At 40.7% G+C, this 18,141-nt stretch overlaps 1 protein-coding gene across 4 annotated transcripts in view; it reads left to right on the top strand.

Moving 5' to 3' along the window:
* Positions 1 to 17,400, top strand: part of LOC133486815 (rho GTPase-activating protein 6-like) — a 78,779-nt gene extending 61,379 nt beyond the window's left edge. For 3 of the 4 annotated variants that reach the window (XM_061792504.1, XM_061792507.1, XM_061792505.1), the window contains 12 exons: positions 8,737 to 8,896; positions 8,986 to 9,057; positions 11,418 to 11,680; positions 12,108 to 12,306; positions 12,688 to 12,743; positions 12,829 to 12,979; positions 13,064 to 13,212; positions 13,888 to 14,067; positions 15,037 to 15,134; positions 15,218 to 15,414; positions 15,722 to 15,799; positions 16,375 to 17,400. In XM_061792504.1, the coding sequence (XP_061648488.1) occupies positions 8,737 to 8,896; positions 8,986 to 9,057; positions 11,418 to 11,680; positions 12,108 to 12,306; positions 12,688 to 12,743; positions 12,829 to 12,979; positions 13,064 to 13,212; positions 13,888 to 14,067; positions 15,037 to 15,134; positions 15,218 to 15,414; positions 15,722 to 15,799; positions 16,375 to 16,856 (2,085 nt within the window). In that variant the 3' untranslated portion in view covers positions 16,857 to 17,400. Of the gene's footprint in view, positions 1 to 2,914; positions 3,098 to 8,736; positions 8,897 to 8,985; positions 9,058 to 11,417; positions 11,681 to 12,107; positions 12,307 to 12,687; positions 12,744 to 12,828; positions 12,980 to 13,063; positions 13,213 to 13,887; positions 14,068 to 15,036; positions 15,135 to 15,217; positions 15,415 to 15,721; positions 15,800 to 16,374 lie in introns of those variants that run through there. The other variant, XM_061792506.1, reaches the window with a different exon arrangement.
* Positions 17,401 to 18,141: the final 741 nt, after the last annotated feature.

The following is an 18,141-nucleotide window of genomic DNA, read 5'->3' as shown; positions in this document are numbered from 1 at the left end:
CATGTGTGCGAGTGTTTGTCAAAAACGGGCGGGACAGCACGGAAACACACTGACACATTTAGTAACTATTTAGCTGGATGCAACTCAAAATGACCTTCCCATATCACAATCATTTCTGACATAAAAAGTTAACCCTTTGTATGGCTTTTTGTTTATTTACACGCGCACAAAAGGGGCAAGAAGTACTTCAATTGACAGTTCCTTAAACAACTTAAGTTCAACGTTAAGCCCTATTATAATGTAGTATCAGAAAAATACATTACTTTTTTTTCTTATCCTGTAATGTTTTTTGTTGTTGTTTTTTTTACCACAACGAAAATGAAAAAGAAACATACTTTGATTTATGATCCAGCCTGATGGCCACAAGCGCCTCTTTTCATTAGGGCTAAATCTGCTGTGGCAGTAACGCGTGTATAATTTAAGACTGTTTGTTCTGCACAGCCAGTCCTCATGGTTACACTGTTTATTTTGCGCAATGGAACCTTGACATTATAAATAGGCTTGTAATGAAAACCAGATATCTGGACCATCTTATAATCGTCAGCCGGAGAGACATAGCACTTATGTAATACTAATGAAATGAATTAATACAGACGAAAACAACTTATAGACGTGCCTGTTAGGGACCAATTGCTACCGATTAGTTTGAATTACAAAAATAGTTTCACATTGAAAATATCCATCCATCCATTTTCTGTATTGCTTGTCCTTATTAGGGTGGAGTTGGAGCTTGAGAGGTGGTGTGCACCCCAGACTGGTCGCCAACCAATCACACGGCACAGATAGACAGACATCGATTTGAACCCCGAACCTCGGAAGTAGCAGGCAGACCTTTGAGCCACTCTTCCACCGTGCTACACGCATTTAAACAATCGCAACCAGCATAAAAATATTTTAAAAAGGAGTTTAAAAAAAGAAAAAACCTAGCGCAGCCGACCGAGCATGGTAAAGGATTATGTATTTTGCTTTTTCTTTAGCTTTCCTTGTCTTTCTCATGGCACTTATTCCAAAAGCGAGACGACCGTGACGGATGATGTTGTGATCCCTCAGCATATATCTCACGAGAGCCTAGCAAAGAGCAAAGGATCAATTCTGCATTTTTCTTTTGCTTTGGCATTTTGCCACACTTTTTTTTTTTTTTTTCCAAAAAGAAGTACCAGCCTCAGTGTGAGAACAGAACAATATACATCTCCAAGAGGGTTAAGGAAGAGAAAAAAGTGTGCTCAGGAAGGTGCATGTGACATGATAGTCTTTCATCTTTTGATTTAGACAGGTAAGCAGTCCAGTATGCTCGTGTTTAACACGTCTGCGTCACAGTTCTGAGGTTCTGGGGTGCATTCTGGGTTTTCTCCGGGTACTGCGGCTTGCCAAAAACATGCATTTAAGGTTCATTAAAGCCTCCAAAATTGCTGTGAATGTCAATTTGAACGGTCACGCTGAAGTCAGGTGAGATAGGCTCCAGCTCACCCGTGACCCGAATGAGGACGAGGGCTAAAGAAAATAGATGGAAAATTAGGTTATGTTGCTTAAAAGACTGCCACTACCATTACTGAAGATGATGATTGTGATAACTGACTCTGGAACAGATTCATTTAACATCTATGGGAACATTGTTTGAACAATTTGGACCTCTTTCTCGAGCTCGAAAAAAGAATAAGTCACGGATGACTTTAGGCCATACCACGTGATATGTCATGTTGCTGTATGACTAAAAGGAGGATTTCATAATAGGCGGAGTGTCAAAGCATGTAATGGATGGTCTTGTGCATGTAACGGATGGTCTTGTGCTCACTAGCTGGGGGGTTCAGTAGCCTGAGCTGCCGCTAGAACAAAGAGGAGTCATCTGGTTTACATGAGCAGAACCTCAGCTTCCCATAGTGGGCCAGCACATCTTGATCCGCGGCTTCACTTTCCTGCAGGCCCATATTTCTTCCCACAGTAGCTTGCCCTTTTTTTTGCACGGCTTTTCAATTAAGGCCGCTGACTTACCAATGCATCGCTATGGCAACTATTCCTGAGTCGGAGGAGCTGCCGGGTGGAGGGATGCAAGTAAGCATATAGAGGTCATCGGTTCATTGAAATCTCACGTTTGCTTTCAAGAGCTTATTATCTGCGGTGTGTCAAGTGACAGGCCATTAAAGTGACAGCCGGGACCCACATCCAGATCACACTGCGTCTGCTTTGAAAGTGGGAGCATAACTGGGTTAACTTGACAGTGGGTACGTGTATTACCTGTCTTGGATTTATTACGATTTCACTGTACTCTTACCATTTACTCTCTGAGTGTGATCAAACTGTTCCCTTTCTGACGGATATATAGGTACTGCATATATATGTATGAGGCCCATACAGCACATAGTGGTAAACAAAACATGATTTAAAAAACAACAAGAAAACTTGCTATATACACTCAGCTGCCCAATCGAATAATGTACTTTTGACTGACAACCATAGTAGAAAACATATTGTTAAATGTCAAAACTAAGCAACACAATTGATTTTGTTTCATAATATTACTATAAAATTCTGAGATTCATTATTTAATGAATTAACTCATGTTCAGAATTTTAAAAACTCGAAAATGCCCAAGCCATTTAGTTTCTAAATTTGCTTCCCGGTGTTCTTGACTCGAGCTGGGGTTCCTCTCCATAGCAACAGCAGCGGAGGCTGATGGGAATTGGTGCGTTTGCCGCCCAGTCGAACCGCCGTACATTTGAAAATAAAAAGTGAAAATTTCACCAGAACGATGATAACGCGTCAATACGTAGGAGGAATAAGACTTAAAAGTAATTATTACTTGACCTATATCACTATTAACTGTATTTATCCCGCCTTAATCGCAGTATAAACTGTTATTATCGCTGTTTTAATGACGTCCTGCCGCGATGGAGCGCTCAAATCAGTCCGTGAACGCACCGCACCTTACCCTGTTGTCAAGAGACTTCGGACGGTGGCTGCGAACATGTTGACTCTTCTGCTCATTGTGCTGGCCAATTTAGTTCTTAGTCAAATGGCTTTAGGACGCTTCGAGAATATGTTTCAACTTTGAGTCTTCGACATGAGCGAACCTCGTTTGAAGCGAAGCGTCACTTTTCATGTAAGTTAGTTACTATCTTCGTCTCAGCAATTGGCGCTTTGAAACTGTATTGTACTGTTTTACTGTCTGTGGAACTTGGTACACAGGTGGACGTTAACGTTACACATGGATTAATTTAAATGGGTATCATTAATTGTTTTTGTTGTTTTTCGTTACAATAGCAGGGTGAGACACACTAATACATTGTATTGTGGAGCTCGGTTAATAATATTATTTTAGATGCTTTTTTTTTTTTTTTTTAAACACATGTAAAATAATTCTATTTTGGTGAAAGAGTTCAAACCAACCCAAATGAGATCCTCAATGCAGGGAAAAGGAAATAAAAGTCAAGCTGATTTCAATGGCTTCCTGAACACTGGGGACCACTCACCACCCTTCTGCACGCAGTTCAAGTGTGTTTCTTCAGAGTTATCGCATGTTTGGATCTGTCCATATTGTATGAACTACCTCCAAGCTTTCCTGTCTTTGTGTTCCAGGGGAGGGCCAACAAAAGCTTTGCATCTCAACAAAGCCTTTTAATTGGAGTTAAGTGCTCTCTTCTATGCAAGGAGAGGTGCAGCAGTTAGTGTTCAGTGGATTACAAATAGAGGACAGTATGCTTGGCTGCTGTTGTGACACTATGTCGATGAGTAACACAGATAAATGTGTTTGGACTAAATCATAGATGGAAGTTGAAAAGAGTCAAGCACTGATGATTTTTTTTTTATTTTTTTTTTAGTTTGCAAGCCCACGATCAAAACAGAAAAATATAACCAACCGTCAGAAGGCACTCAAGCAAGTGCTGTGACAGTGAATGTTTTATGGTCGAGAAACACATCATGTTTCATAAATCAATCTTTTTTTTTTTTTTTTTTTGCTCCCATAGGAAATAATGGAAGTTGAAATAGTTTGTTCCAGGTACAAATTTATACAGCACTTCTCACAGACAGGACTCATAAACTGCATTGCATGGTTAAAATACAATCTTCACGAACATACAGCTAATACTCGAAAAAAGCAATCAGGTCATAATAGAATGCCTGCCTAAACATGTTTTTTTTTTACCTGCTTTTCAAATCTAATGATAGGACAAGAAAATGTAATTGCAATATCCATTTTTACCCTGCCCCAAAATGAAAATAGGTCGACTGTTATCTGTCTATTCCTAACATCTTAACATGTTTGTCCAGGAACAGTTTACAACAAAGTTCTGCACCCCTGGGGGCGACAAAACTGAATTTGTACGTATTAATTCAGGACGCGCCATAGTCTATCACTAATCTACGCTAACGCATTAATCAGCCAGAATTTCAGCAAATATTTGTACAAGAACGATGCTGCAACGATTATTCGAATAACTTGAACAGTTCTATTACAAATAAAAAGCTCAAAGCAAATTCTCTGCATCAAAGTTTCGCAGGGATTATTTTTCCACATGGACTAACGTTACTGCAGTTCCAAACACCATTCAGTGTAGAAATAAGTTGCCACGGTGCTGGCAAGACAGAAGGAGAGTCCATAAAAGACAGAAAATGTCCAAAGTTTGGGATCATTGCACACTTCAAAATGAAGATAAAGAGCAATGTGTTCAACACAGATGTGATAAACGATACAGTCCAGTCATCTGACATCTTCCTCTGTACTGTATTTTTGAGTTTGGCTTGTCGACTTATTAGAGTATGTTGTGTTTTAAAACGCATTCACTGCCATTGACGGACTTAGAATCCAAATATCCATGTTGGGAGGGCTGACAGTGAATGTTTTAATGACAAGATGTTATTGATGCACCAGGAGTTGACTGACTGATAGCAGGACAGAGATAGCGTTTCGTCCTTTGTTTTTGTATGTGCGTCACTGACGGTGTAGTGGTGCACTCACCTGAATTTGTGCCTGACTCAAGGCAGGGTGGGTGACGGTATGAATGGTGTTTTGTCGATATGCAGCCCGACCCTGAACAACATAAGCGGTATAGAAAATGAATGGTTGGATCAATGTTTGTGTGCACCATCTACTGCCTTTTTCTTGCCAAAGTGCATGCTGTGGATAGCAGAATGTCGCTAAGCCAAACGAGCGCTTTCCCTTGCTTACCTTTCTTTTTTTATCAACAGTTCAATCCTAGTAGAGGTCTGCGATCGGTCGAGAGCTAGTCTAATTGTTTTGGCGATTTTGTTTGATTAATGGCAGAAAAAGAGGCTTCCCTACTGAATGAATCTCGAGAGCGTAGATATGGTTGTTTGTTGAATATCGATTTAGTGGCTTAAAGTCACAATAACAATATGTTAATTAACTGCTACTATACCTACCCCTAATTGAATAATTACATTTGGGTCCAGTAAAGGTAAGATGAGGATGTCTAGTCCAAAATTAAAAAGTAAGAGTTTGTCGAAAAGTCTCATCTGTAACTAACACTTCAGATAGACATTGTCATTGAACAATAACGGTAGGAATGCTAGTGACAACACCTGTGAGAAACTTCCTTGCTCTTGCGTCACAAGTGCTTCCATGCGGGGAATATGATGTCAAATTGAGTCACTCACATAAAGGACTTGTGCAACACTCCCCAGCCAAACCATTAGACACACTTGCACAAGCTCATGAAATCCAATACAAGATTTTGACTCATACTGCAAGAGAGGTTATTAATTCAACAGTAGAGTTTTCCCTCACTATATCACATCTTTTTTAAGCAATTGTGTTTTTACAGTAAACTTAACGTAACCCCCTCGCATGTGGTAAAGGAGCGCCAAAGTCAAAGGCACATATCTAACACACACACCGTAAATTATTTTCTTTACATTAAACGCTTGTAATTATTTGTGTGTGCAGATAGGTTTACAATGTGTTTTAATAGCATGTTTTATTCATTTCACATCTGTTTAAAGTGTGTGTTTGGGGTGAAACTATTAAGTGTGGTAAGTTGTATTGGTTTAAATCTGTGTAAAAATGTGTCTATATCGCGGCTCTTCAACTGTTGTGGGTGGGTCTCAAGCGTATCCCCTGCGATAAATTGGGACTCACTGTATGTGTATTATTGTGGCTATCGGAGAACCTTCGGCAACAGTCTCATAATAGTTCTAGATCCCTGCTACCGTAGCAGGAACCTAATTCTCATTTAATGGAAGCGAGCCACTTTAATTTAAGCCTTATCCTGATAATGAGTAGCAAAGCCTCTTTAGAACACGGCTCATATGATTATCTTGACTCGCGCTGGATGGATCAAGGCGGCCGTAATCTGCAGCACGGTGATGCTCGACAAATTTGAGGATCGCGCACCAGATTATCGGAGTAGTCACTAGCGCAGAAATGCCGCGTTTGCCTTTTTAAGTGTGGGCATTTTTCACTAAAACGTTGACGTTTGAAGTCACATCTTTGAACGTGTGTTTTGAGATGTACGCTTCTGTGAACACTTCTGTTTGAGTAAGATGTCAGTCTTCATCTGTGACGCAGGAAAATGATTAATCCTGTCGTCATATTCACGGACCGTCACATCCTTTTCAAGCTCTTCATAGCGTGTGATAGGTAATTATAACTCAGAGGGTAAATAATTGAAGGTTAGGCAATTGGTGGTTACGGGAAAATATTTTAACAAGATTTTTTTTTTCTTTTTACGCCACTGTAGTTTTCAAATGCGTGCACTTCCAGCTTTGAAGAAGAAATGAATGTATGATTAAAATACACACAGAATAAAGATTGTAGTACAGTTAATGTCCACTTTTCACACTCTGATATAAATTATTCAGTTTTGTGGGGCGGTTTTGTAACATGCAAATGACAACTGATGGCAGAACCGGGCCATGCGACAAATCAAGCACCGACTATCCAGCCATCCATTTTCTGAGCCGCTTCTCCTCATTAGGGTCGCGGGCGTGCTGGAGCCTATCCCAGCTGTCATCGGGCAAGAGGCGGGGTACACCTTGAACTGGTTGCCAGCCAATCGCAGGGCACATACAAACGAACAACCAGTCGCACTCTCATTCACACCTACGGGCAATTTAGAGTCGTCAATTAATCTAGCATGCATGTTTTTGGGATGTGGGAGGAAACCGGAGTCCCCGGAGAAAACCCACGCAGGCACGGAGAGAACATGCAAACTCCACACTGGCGGGGCCGGGCATTGAACCCCGAGGCAGTCGTCCACCGTGCCGCCAAGCACCGACCCAGTATTACCAATTTAGCAGGTTTGTTGCTGTAGTTGCTTGAAAAGTCGCTCGATTTTTCTAGCAACTATTTTTCACAGTCCAAAGAACAAGGACAACAAATGTAGCAACTTGTGGCATTGTTGAAGACTTCTGGAGACTCTGAGGTTCCAATTGAGTGCAGCATGTATGAAACCACCACTGGCTAGTCTTTATATGCTCAATCATGGGCAGAGAAACTGTGCAGGTGGCAGTTCCTTTGTGAATTTGCCCTGCTGTTGTGTAACAGTGGGGCGCGCGTGCAGAATGTGTCACTTACAGACACATTTTCAGATATAGGCAGCTAAAACACTTGGTTCTGGTTGTGTAGTTATACTCTTGATGGGTGGGCAGGTACTCCTATGACACAACTATTTGTATACAAGGAATTCAAAAGGGGCGGCACGACTGGTTGGAGCGTCTGCCTCACAGTTCTGAAGACCGGGGGTTCAATCCCCAGCCCCGCCTGTGTGGGGTTTGCATGTTCTCCCCGTGCCTGCGTGGGTTTTCTCCGGGCACTCTGGTTTCCTCCCACATCCCAAAAACATGCATGCTAGGTTAATTGAAGAGTCTAAACTGGCCGTAGGTGTGAATGTGAATGCGAATGGTTGTTTGATTATATGTGCCCTGCGATTGGCCGGCAACCAGTCCAGGGTGTATCCCGCCTCCTGCCCGATAATAGCTGGGAGAGGCTCCAGCGCGCCCGCGCCCCTTGTGAGGAGAAGCGGCTCAGAAAATGGATGGATGGAATTAAAAAGTAGATTTTCATCATGCTTCCTTCATGTTACACAAAACTTTGGCATTTACCATTTAGGAATCACTGCACTTTTGTGTTTGTAAGTACTATGGCCTCCATTTCAAATGCCTCAAAAGTGTTTAGTCGTAGTGCTTTTTGATAGTAATTGCAGTCAAGCACTTCCTGAAGTCTGGAGTACATGGACATCAAATTCTGAGTTTCCTCCCTGGAGATTCTTTGCCACAGGCCTTTCTTGACTGTATTTTTCTCATTTTCTTACTGAGGAGATGAAAATACTAACCTGCAATTGGCTGGCAAACGGCCCAAAGTCAGCTGGGATAGGCTCCAGCTCACCTGCAGCCCAAATGAAGAAAAACAGAGAAAATGGGTGGATGGATGAAATACTTAGCAAGTCAATGACCAACATCCTCTGTCCTCACAAATTTCCTTCGGCTTGAATGACAATGTTATATCTTCCTGTAAGTGTAATGGCTAGGAGTCCAAATACTTTGGTCCATATTTAATATTTCATGTTGCTCCAGTGGATTCATTAACACCATTAGTAAAGGCTCAGCCCCCTGCTACACATCGCCTCTTGAAGAACAAAGTGCTGTCACGCCACTGTACTGTGCCTCTATCCAGTTAAGCTAAAATTATCTCCGTACAAATTGTATAATTGAGTCTTCGGGAAATTAATTTCAGTTCCTTTTAATGTCCTCTAATTTGTGTGTGTGTGTGTGTGTCCTCAGGGAGGCTTCACATGGAACAGCGTGTCAGGACGCTCCGTGGGTCTGAAGCCCGTCCCACTGCAAAGCCTCTCCGAGCTGGAGAGGGTTCGTCTGCAGGACGTTGCCTTCAGGCGACTCCTTCGCAATTGCAACCTGGGCTGCCACATCACCATCCCCAAATGTACACACACACATATTATATATATATACATACACCTTTTTTTTGTTGTAATTTTTTTATAATTATTATCTGCATCTCCTTCTTTTTAGATGGTCACAAATACAAGAAGTCGCTCAGGCGTAAGCTGGATTCCCTTTCTAAGGAGAAGAGTAAAGACAAAGGTAATACATGTGAAGTACTTTTCTGGGTCCGCTATTGAAGGTACTGCTTTTGCTTCAGGCATTCATGACTTGCTGCCAGTTGGCTAAAGCAGTGGTGTCCAAACTATGGCACCCGGTCCATTTGCATTTGACCGCTGTCCATTTATCTGCGGCTCAAGGCATGTACTAAAAATAACATTTAACATGGCATGCATTCCTAATTTGTTTAAAGCAAAATGAACAGTGTGAACCATCTTGTCAGTCCTCCAGTCTCTTTGTCTCTGTGGAGCTGGAGGCAAGACCAATAACATACAGATGGAGTCTCAGCAGTCTTGGCAACATCATTCCCAGTGAGATAGATAGAGATAGATCTTGCTCCAAATTGCTCTTGTTTTGGTTCTGAATGTGGAGATCTGCAGGGGTGGATATATTCTGGTGGAATACAGGGCAGCCTCACAGCCCCCACATAATTCTGATAAATCCCAATCTATTTGCCTCATCACCTTCAACATAAAGCTTTGATGTAGCAGCTTTTCAAAAATAACTGTGCAGTAATATACAGTATGTAAAGATATTATTATTACTTCATGGAATAGTTTCAGCGTGCTTAATAAATAAAAGTTGAAGAATTTCAAAGTGGCCCTTGCATCCTTAGATTTTTCTTGGGGAAAATGTTTGAAGACCCCAGGGCTCTTGTCGCAGGGTTGCACAATATCCTACCACTGTTCTGCTAAAAGATTGTTCACTTCTGTCACTCCATGCTCCTTTTGCAGCCTTCTTTTTTGTAGCATCCCAGTGTCACACTTTTAATGTAACTGGCGGTAGCATTGAACGCACCTGATTTGGCTCTAATGGACTCCTCTCTCCATGTTTGGGTCACCACCAGTTGACAGCATTTAAAAGCCTGAAAAAGAAGCACACAGTGAGCTGCCAGTCTCTTGATTTTAACACCATGTAGCTTGAACAGGGAAAGGTACCTACAATTACATTGTAAAGCAATAATTAGCCCAAGTTGTACTCCTGCTGTCAGTGGCAGCATAGTGAACTAGCACAATAAGCAAGCACTATAGAAAATGGATTGGTGGATATACTCCTACTGCCCTGTTGTATGCATACTGGTATGTCTCACAGTGTATGTTAAATGTGCACATTGCAGTTATATCCCAACTACAGTACCTGTTTTGAGTTTATTTTTGGTTTCTGATTGCATCATGATGTTGAAGCATGTTTCCCCCCCCCAGAGAGGAATGCCATTTACTTCAAGCTCCTCCTCCTCCTCCACCCTCCACTTAAGAGCCCACCCGGCCTCTGACACTTGAAAAGAAGGTCTATAAATGTACTCAAGTTCATGAAAGATAAACAAAAACAGTCTTAAATGATCGCTCCTTGGTTGCAGCACATCCTCTGACAAAGCCACACCCCCTCCTCCCCTTTTTTATTTATTTATTTTTTTTAATTTTTATTTTTTTTACCCATTCTGTTTACCCATGCACTAAGTGCTCTCAAACTCTGAATATTGAATGTCTTCCGCCCGTAGTCCACACTTGTTTAATACACTTTGCAATGTAAAGTATGACAATTAATACATTCTGAAGAACAAGTACCACTTACTCAGAAATGAAAGAAAATGTCGCATTGAACAACGTTAAATACATTTTTTACATTCCTGGATTCAGAAATTCATTTTTTTGGAGTCACACTAAAATATGTGTTCTTACTAGTGCCAAAAAATATTTTAAGAAATTATGAGTTTTTACATAATTCTTACCATTTACCATAATTTGGTGGAGTAACAACAAATTGCAATGAAAACATGATCCGTTTGGCTGTGTTAGAAATCTGCTCTATTTGAAAATAATATTCAACTTAATGATAATTTATAATCAAATTATCAATACTAGAGTGATACATATGTATTAAAGATATAACAAAATGTGAATTAAAAAAAAAAATGTTTCGTGCAATATTAGCATTTGGATTGTTACCCCGCCTTAAAGTTTCAGAGAAATCTGGTAAATAGTGTTTGCCTAATCCTGATGACTAACAAACAATCTAAATTGTTCTCTAATGGAAAATATGGTGAAATACAATTTATAATTAAAAAAATATACAAATTATTCAATTATTAAAATAGTCTGTGATTGGGTGGCCTCCCTGTGTCCCCTATGTATGAGTAGACGGAATTAACATTACATAATTAAATGATTGTATTATTACCTCAATATTAATTTTTGTAAATATATATAAATTCATATATGTATACATTATTATTATATATTTTTATTTGTATTTACAATCTAAATTATTTTGTTGATTATACGTACATAACAGAGGTATCGGCATCCACTTCCATGAACTTGTGGGCTCTGTCTGTCCCACAGAGGCGACGCCCCAGGCCTTTAGCATCCCGCTGGCGCAGGTCATCTGCAACGACCGCACGCACAAGCAGCGTCACGACGCGCCGCACGAGCAGCACTGCGACCCCACCGAGCTGGTGCTGTCCTTCCTCCACTTCACCTCCACGTTCAAGAGGGCCAACAAGGAGCTGTCGAGCAGCAACTCGTCACTCAGCTCCAACTCGGAGAGTCCCAATAAGTCGCCGTTTGCTCGAGCGGCCGACGCAGCTCCACGGACGCGTAGAAGGGTACGGTTAAACCGTAGTAACCGCACAATCATCCTGTACTGTATGCCCTCAAATAGGATCCTCTGCTCTCATAGAATGCATCCACTTGAATGTTTAAAAAATAATAATAATGCAGTCGCCATATACAGAATGTCACGTGACCGAACACAGTAAAACGGGATAGCAGTTGTGTACGTTCAGTAATGTACCATATAGACACCTACCCCATCTGCAGTTGAGTAAATAAATGTCGGAAATTGCAGAAATACATTATATTTTATTATATATTGTTTAAAAAAAACTGCAAATACAAATCTCGAATAAATGTCTTTTATTAAATGGTTGAGTAAATAAATGCCCCAGATTTATTACAAGAAATATTATTATTATTATTGTTATTTTTAATGCTAACTAAAACATTATGGTTGTCACCCATCCCCTTTTAAAGGGCGGCGTGTCGGTGGACTGCATCACCGACCTGGACGATAACCAGTCGCAGCTCTTGGAGGCCCTCCAGCTGTCTCTACCAGTGGAGGCGGCGGGCAAAAACAGGAAGAAGAGGCACGACAAAAAGCTGAGCCTCAACCCCATGTACCCTCAAGTGCCCAAGGTGGTGGAGCTCTGCTGCCAGCACCTGGAAAACCACGGTACTCATGAACCAAATGTAAAGCGCTGTGGAAGATGGAGGGGTCATTTCTGCATATTCACAGTTCACTATTCAAAAATTCACTTATTCACATTTTATCTTGTGGAACTAATCCCCAGCTATTTGCTGAAAATCTCATCTATTCGTGTTTTTTGTGTGCTCTTGCTGAAACTGAAACACCCTGAAATGACACAAGATGTCGCCAAAGGCCTCTCTAAAGAGGAATGTAAGACAATAATTGGTGTCAAGGAAGTATGTCACAGGGTGCTTAATGAAGTCTTCATTTTTTTTTTTTAAATATCCATTTTCACATTCCATGTTTCCTAAAACCTGCTCACTTTGGCCACGAATCATGTCTAAGATTACTATCATCTCTTTGTAGGTTTACAGACTGTGGGCATTTTCCGTGTGGGGAGTTCCAAAAAGAGGGTGAGGCAGGTAAGAAGTCAGTAATAAATGGATCACACACCACTCCAGCAGCAGCAGGACCAATACACATACTTATTGTTTTCCCTTTATCCAGATGCGTGAAGAGCTAGATCAGGGATGGGAGCTACATTTGGACGAGCAGTACAGCGTTCACGATGTGGCGGCGTTGCTGAAAGAATTCCTCCGCGACATGCCAGACCCTCTGTTGACAAGAGAGCTCTACACGGCGTTCATCAACACAACGTGTGAGGCACACGCACACGCATGAACAAATGGGCCGAAAACACAGGTGGCAGTCATTGAAGCCATTTCCTGTAATGATGATGCAGTGTTGGAGCGGGCTGAGCAACAGAAGGCCATCCAGCTCTTGATGTTCTTGCTTCCTCCCTGCAACTGTGACACGCTGCAGCGCCTCCTCTGCTTGCTCTCCGCCGTGGCCGCGCATGCCGAAGACATGCTGGACGTGGACGGACGCAAGGTAAAAGAGGCGCTCCTGGTTTCGGATTCGTAGTCCTGGTGAAGCTGCAGGTATTACAAAAAAAGAGTGATCAGCTCTTTCTAGATTTACAAACCAACGATTATTTCTCTTGATGTAGGCCTTGAGTTTGAAACCAGAAACTTGCTGGAAATCTTGCTTGAAACCCTAACAAAGGCTTCAAACCCTAAACCTGTCTTAAAACCATTATTTTGAAATTTTTTCCAAGGTTTTGGTTAGCTTATTTATCAAAATGACAAGAAAGTGTGCATTTTGTGTATTGATTGTACTGGTGTACCTTGTGGAAGGTGAGTATACATTTAATCATGACTTTACTTCAAATCTGTGCTTCCTCTTGTTTGCCTCAACGAAGGTCAATGTCACAGCTCCTGATTAGAAGTAAATGAACGGTGGCAGAGCAGTGCAGAGTTGTTACATTGTCTGTAATTAACCTCTTATGAAGATGTCACAATGATGTGTGCGTGTGAATAGAATATCATGGTTAATTAATCGCTCCGGATGGAGGAAATGTTCCCTCTTAAGTGGGAAGGTCCAAGTTGCCTTGTCATTGATAATAACCAGTCATTACACACTATTATTCGGGTCTCCTGTTAATGTTTAAAAGTGCAGTAATCAAACTTAATAGTGGTGTATAAACCCTGTTGTTAATGTGTTCAGAAAGCAGGCAACAAGATGACCTCATTAAATTTAGCCACCATCCTGGGACCCAATCTCTTGCGGAAGCAAAAAAACCCCGACAAGGAGTTTGCAGTCCAGAGTTTAGCCCGCGCCGAGGAGAGCAGCGCCATCATCAGCGTACTCCAAAGCATGATCAATGCGTGTGACTCTCTGTTTCTGGTAAGTCACAGACTCACTGTAAACTGTTTACCATCAAGCTAGTGGATTTTTTTTTTTTTTTTTTTTACTGGAGCAGAAATGCCTAATGAAATGTAAACATTAACATTATAAATTTTCATTAGTACACTTTTATAGTCACTGATAAACAAAGTAGAACCTTGGTGAAGACTCAGAGTCTCTTCAATGGTGTAAAGTTGAATTCTGTTGCAGTAAAAATGAGAAGCCTGGAAGGTTAATACAGTACTTGTTATTGTATAATAATGTTCAATTATCAATCAAATCATTGCAAACCTTTGACGTTTGATTGGATAGCTGGAACCTGATTGCTTTGTTGAGCAACTTGTTATGGTACCTACCCGACAGATATTGCTGCTGTCCAATACAAAGCATGTATAGTAGTATCAGTAGCATAATATTTTTTTACAGTCTGTTTGTTGATGCATGCTTTTTAATGGGATGGTGCCCAGAGAAATATGTTGCACAGTTTGTGCCATTCAATTTTTTTTTTTTTTTTTTTTTTTCCCCCAAGCCATTTGGACTGTGTTGAACGTATATACATTGAATTTACCAGAGAATACAAAATAAAATTTAAGTCAATGTTGCCAGTCACAATTGATCCATTGCAGGGAATATTTACAATAATCAAATACTAGAGAGATCTTTTTTTTTTTTTTCCCAATAATCTGTGGTGTTATGTAAACATGCTGGCATTTAAAAAACATTAAAAAAAAACATTTGATATGTATAATAAGGCTGAAGTAGTTCTTTTTAAAGTGAAAATCAATCTTAAAATGCAATATTTGTGCAGTGGTTTTTAGGAAGTTGAGAACTTTTAAAACGTCCAACATGCTATCTCAGTTGCACAACCGTTTGGCCAATAACTAATGGAAAGCCTGCCCACTCAAATAAACAATTTAGTATAACATGATAACGTTGATACTGTATGATAAACAACCCGTCCACCTTCAGGTTCCTGCCGAGCTACAGAATGAGGTGTTGCTCAGTCTCCTAGAAACCGATCCTGATGTTGTGGACTACTTACTGAGGCGGAAGGATACACAATACATGTGAGTTTTGACCATGCTCCGGTCTTATCTCATGGTGACCTAATCAATGACATATTATATAGCTTTCACTGGTGTTTTTTTAGCAATTCAGGCCTAGTCAGACCGCATGATTCCTCCCTGATGGAGAGGTGCTCCTCCAATGACTCCATGTCCAGCGGCGAGGCGTCTCCATACGACAACAGCTCTCCCGTCCTGTCCGAGCGACTCCTGGTCCTGGAGGACGACGAGGCGCTCTCGCACAGCGGCACCGAGCACGCGTCTGAAAGCTCGCCAACTACTGGTAAAGTTGAACTAAAGTGTGCCGCTGTGAGCACTTCTCCATTGTGAGCTGTGAATTCGTTTTGTTTTGTTTTTTCTTCTACTACATATTTGTAAAAGCAAGTTCCCATTAGGCTCTGACAGAATTTTTATAACTGAGATTAATGGCATTGTGTCATGCGTCATCAAGAATGACTCTGCTCCTAACATGCTGTGAAGTAAGCCATAATTATGCCCTCGTGTAGAATAATTAGTGGCACACTAGAAGTATTTATTTTTCACTTAGCCAAAGTCATTAGTCTTGTTCCCTCTTTTGTCTATGTGCTTAGAAGAGGCCTTGGAGGATCACTTCTGGGACACCTGGCATCCACTTTTCAGCAAGAATGTTATTGACCTTAACATCAATGGTAATACAGTCATGGCCTAAACATTTCCATTGGCTCATTGCACCAAGGCTAATTGAACAAATACAGTGGAACTTTCAAACGTGCGTACAATTCAGAAAAACGTGACGTTGCACAAAGCATCAGATTTCTGCCATCACATTACATTTTTGCGACACTTGAAACGAAGGATAGTTACAGGAAGTTGTGTGAAGTAAGCTGACTCACGTTCGAAGCAGTAAGCCCTTGTCCTTATGGTGTCCCAGTGACACATTTTAGCAAAGGGCATTTTCTTTTTTTTTACGATGTTTAACTGTCCTTCACATTGCACCTTTCTTCTTACAGTTAAGACTGGCTGTTTTATTGTTTTTGTTATGACTTAATATTGGCAGTGGTTAACTTTTGCACTTGTATGACAGTTAAAAATGTTAACAAATACTACTTAAAACATTGCCTGTGAAGTTATTTTTAAGAGTTTCTTTATAGTGTGTTTATTTTTCTGTCACTTCCAAGAGGGAAATGAGGTTCCACTGTGTTTGTAGTCATCAAAGTACAAGAAAGATGCAACCTTCAAATGTCCACTGCCTGTTTTCACTCAGGCTCCCTCGGAGACATGTCTGAATGGAAGTCGTTTGGATCGTCGGAGGGGCTGAGCTGTCACCAAGGTAACAGCCCGACACAAACCTCATTGGATGCTTCAGAACGCACGCCACACCTCCCCGTGGCTCGCGGCAGCAGCAGCGACGGCCCTCGCGACCAGACGGAACCCCGGCAACCATTACCTTCATTACATCGGGTACCCATCAGCCAATCCGGAGCCATCAGCTCGGACGACCTGGCGGACAGGATGATACGCCCTGTTGATCCAATCCCTACAGATAGAAGAGATTGTTTGTTTCGACCTCTCAGTGAGATGCATGTTTCTCATTCCGCACCTTCCATCAGTCTGACACGCCAAGCCCAGACTCACAGCGGAAACACCAGAACTGCACCAGAACGGGCCTCTGGTAAAGCAAACGGCCATATATGGCAGATCCTGTCGACAAACAATGGAGATGCACTGCCTGAAACCCTGGTGTGACGAATACATCAAAACTTGCTGAGATGCTGCCATTAGCTAACTCTCAGTGGTAGTTCAAAGTGTTTCCCTTATTGTACTATATACTATGTGTGTGTGTGTATATATATATATATATATATACACACAGTGCATAAATGTAAGATTATTATATGTTCATGCATTTATCGTCAATTTATATATGACACGTTTTTTCTCTTTTCTAAATCATAATAAAATGCATAAATTTATTTTATATTTAATAACTTAATTCTCAGCTATGAAGGTTCTCATTAAACATTTTAAAAACTCATGTCCCTTGTTATAGTTAATAATTTGGCATGGGAAACAATACAAAAAGTCTTGTCTTGCATAAAATATTGCATTATAATTTTGTAGAAATCCAACTAAAAGACTCACTGGGGTTACAAATTCTACTACAATGTGTTTTTAAACTAATATATTGAATGTCGATGTGCTAAACTTTGTTGTTAACCACATTTCTATTCTTTTTAAGTGTTTTTCCAGCTATTTTTATGCATTAAACAAACACAATATCCTCAATCCACCACATATCCCAAGTGTGTATTTCGTGCATCTGTTAATTTGTTCACATAATAAGATACATCTAATCTCTCCTCTGAGTAGCAGTGCCAGGTAATCTTTTTTTATTTTATTTAATATGCTATGTAATGTGCTTTGTTTTACATCATTATTGTAGTGTCACAGTGTAAATTACTAAATACAAAAGATTAGTGCACTACTGCATTTGCAATAAGAGGATGGATTTTTTTTTGTAGACATAACCACGTGTTTTTATTCTAGTAGGAAGGCAGCATGAATGGAAATGATGCAACAAATTAACCGCTGTGCTTATTTAATTGTAGGCAAGGAGGCATCACAGTCACACGGGGTTTAACAGTTCCTGATTTTGACCACACGGAGGCAGCATAAGACCAGAGGTAAAAACACCATGAAATTGTTCCTTCAACTTCAAAGCATTTCAACTATAGTATTCATTGTTATTGCTAAAGGCCAATAAGTATTTTTGCAGCCTGGTAATATTTGACATCCCCCCCCCACTCCCAAAAAAATAAAAAATCCCCACAGTGAGTGAAAAGGTGACAAATGTTATGAGTGAAAGTCATGAAAACGTGTCACATGGGTGTTTTACTGATGTATGTTTGTCTATTGTTCCTGCAAAAGAGACATGGAAGGATGTTTCTTTGGGTTGTTACTGTGTCTCTAGCCTCCTGCGGTGTCCTTTCAGTGATCTAATAGGCTGCGGTACCTCTGTCATCTTAATGTG

This window comes from Phyllopteryx taeniolatus, chromosome 12 (assembly GCF_024500385.1).
Source record: "Phyllopteryx taeniolatus isolate TA_2022b chromosome 12, UOR_Ptae_1.2, whole genome shotgun sequence".
In the NCBI taxonomy this organism is placed as follows: Eukaryota; Metazoa; Chordata; class Actinopteri; order Syngnathiformes; family Syngnathidae; genus Phyllopteryx; species Phyllopteryx taeniolatus.
The sequence above is the reverse complement of the archived record's forward strand: the minus strand, read 5'-3'. Positions and strand labels throughout refer to the sequence as shown.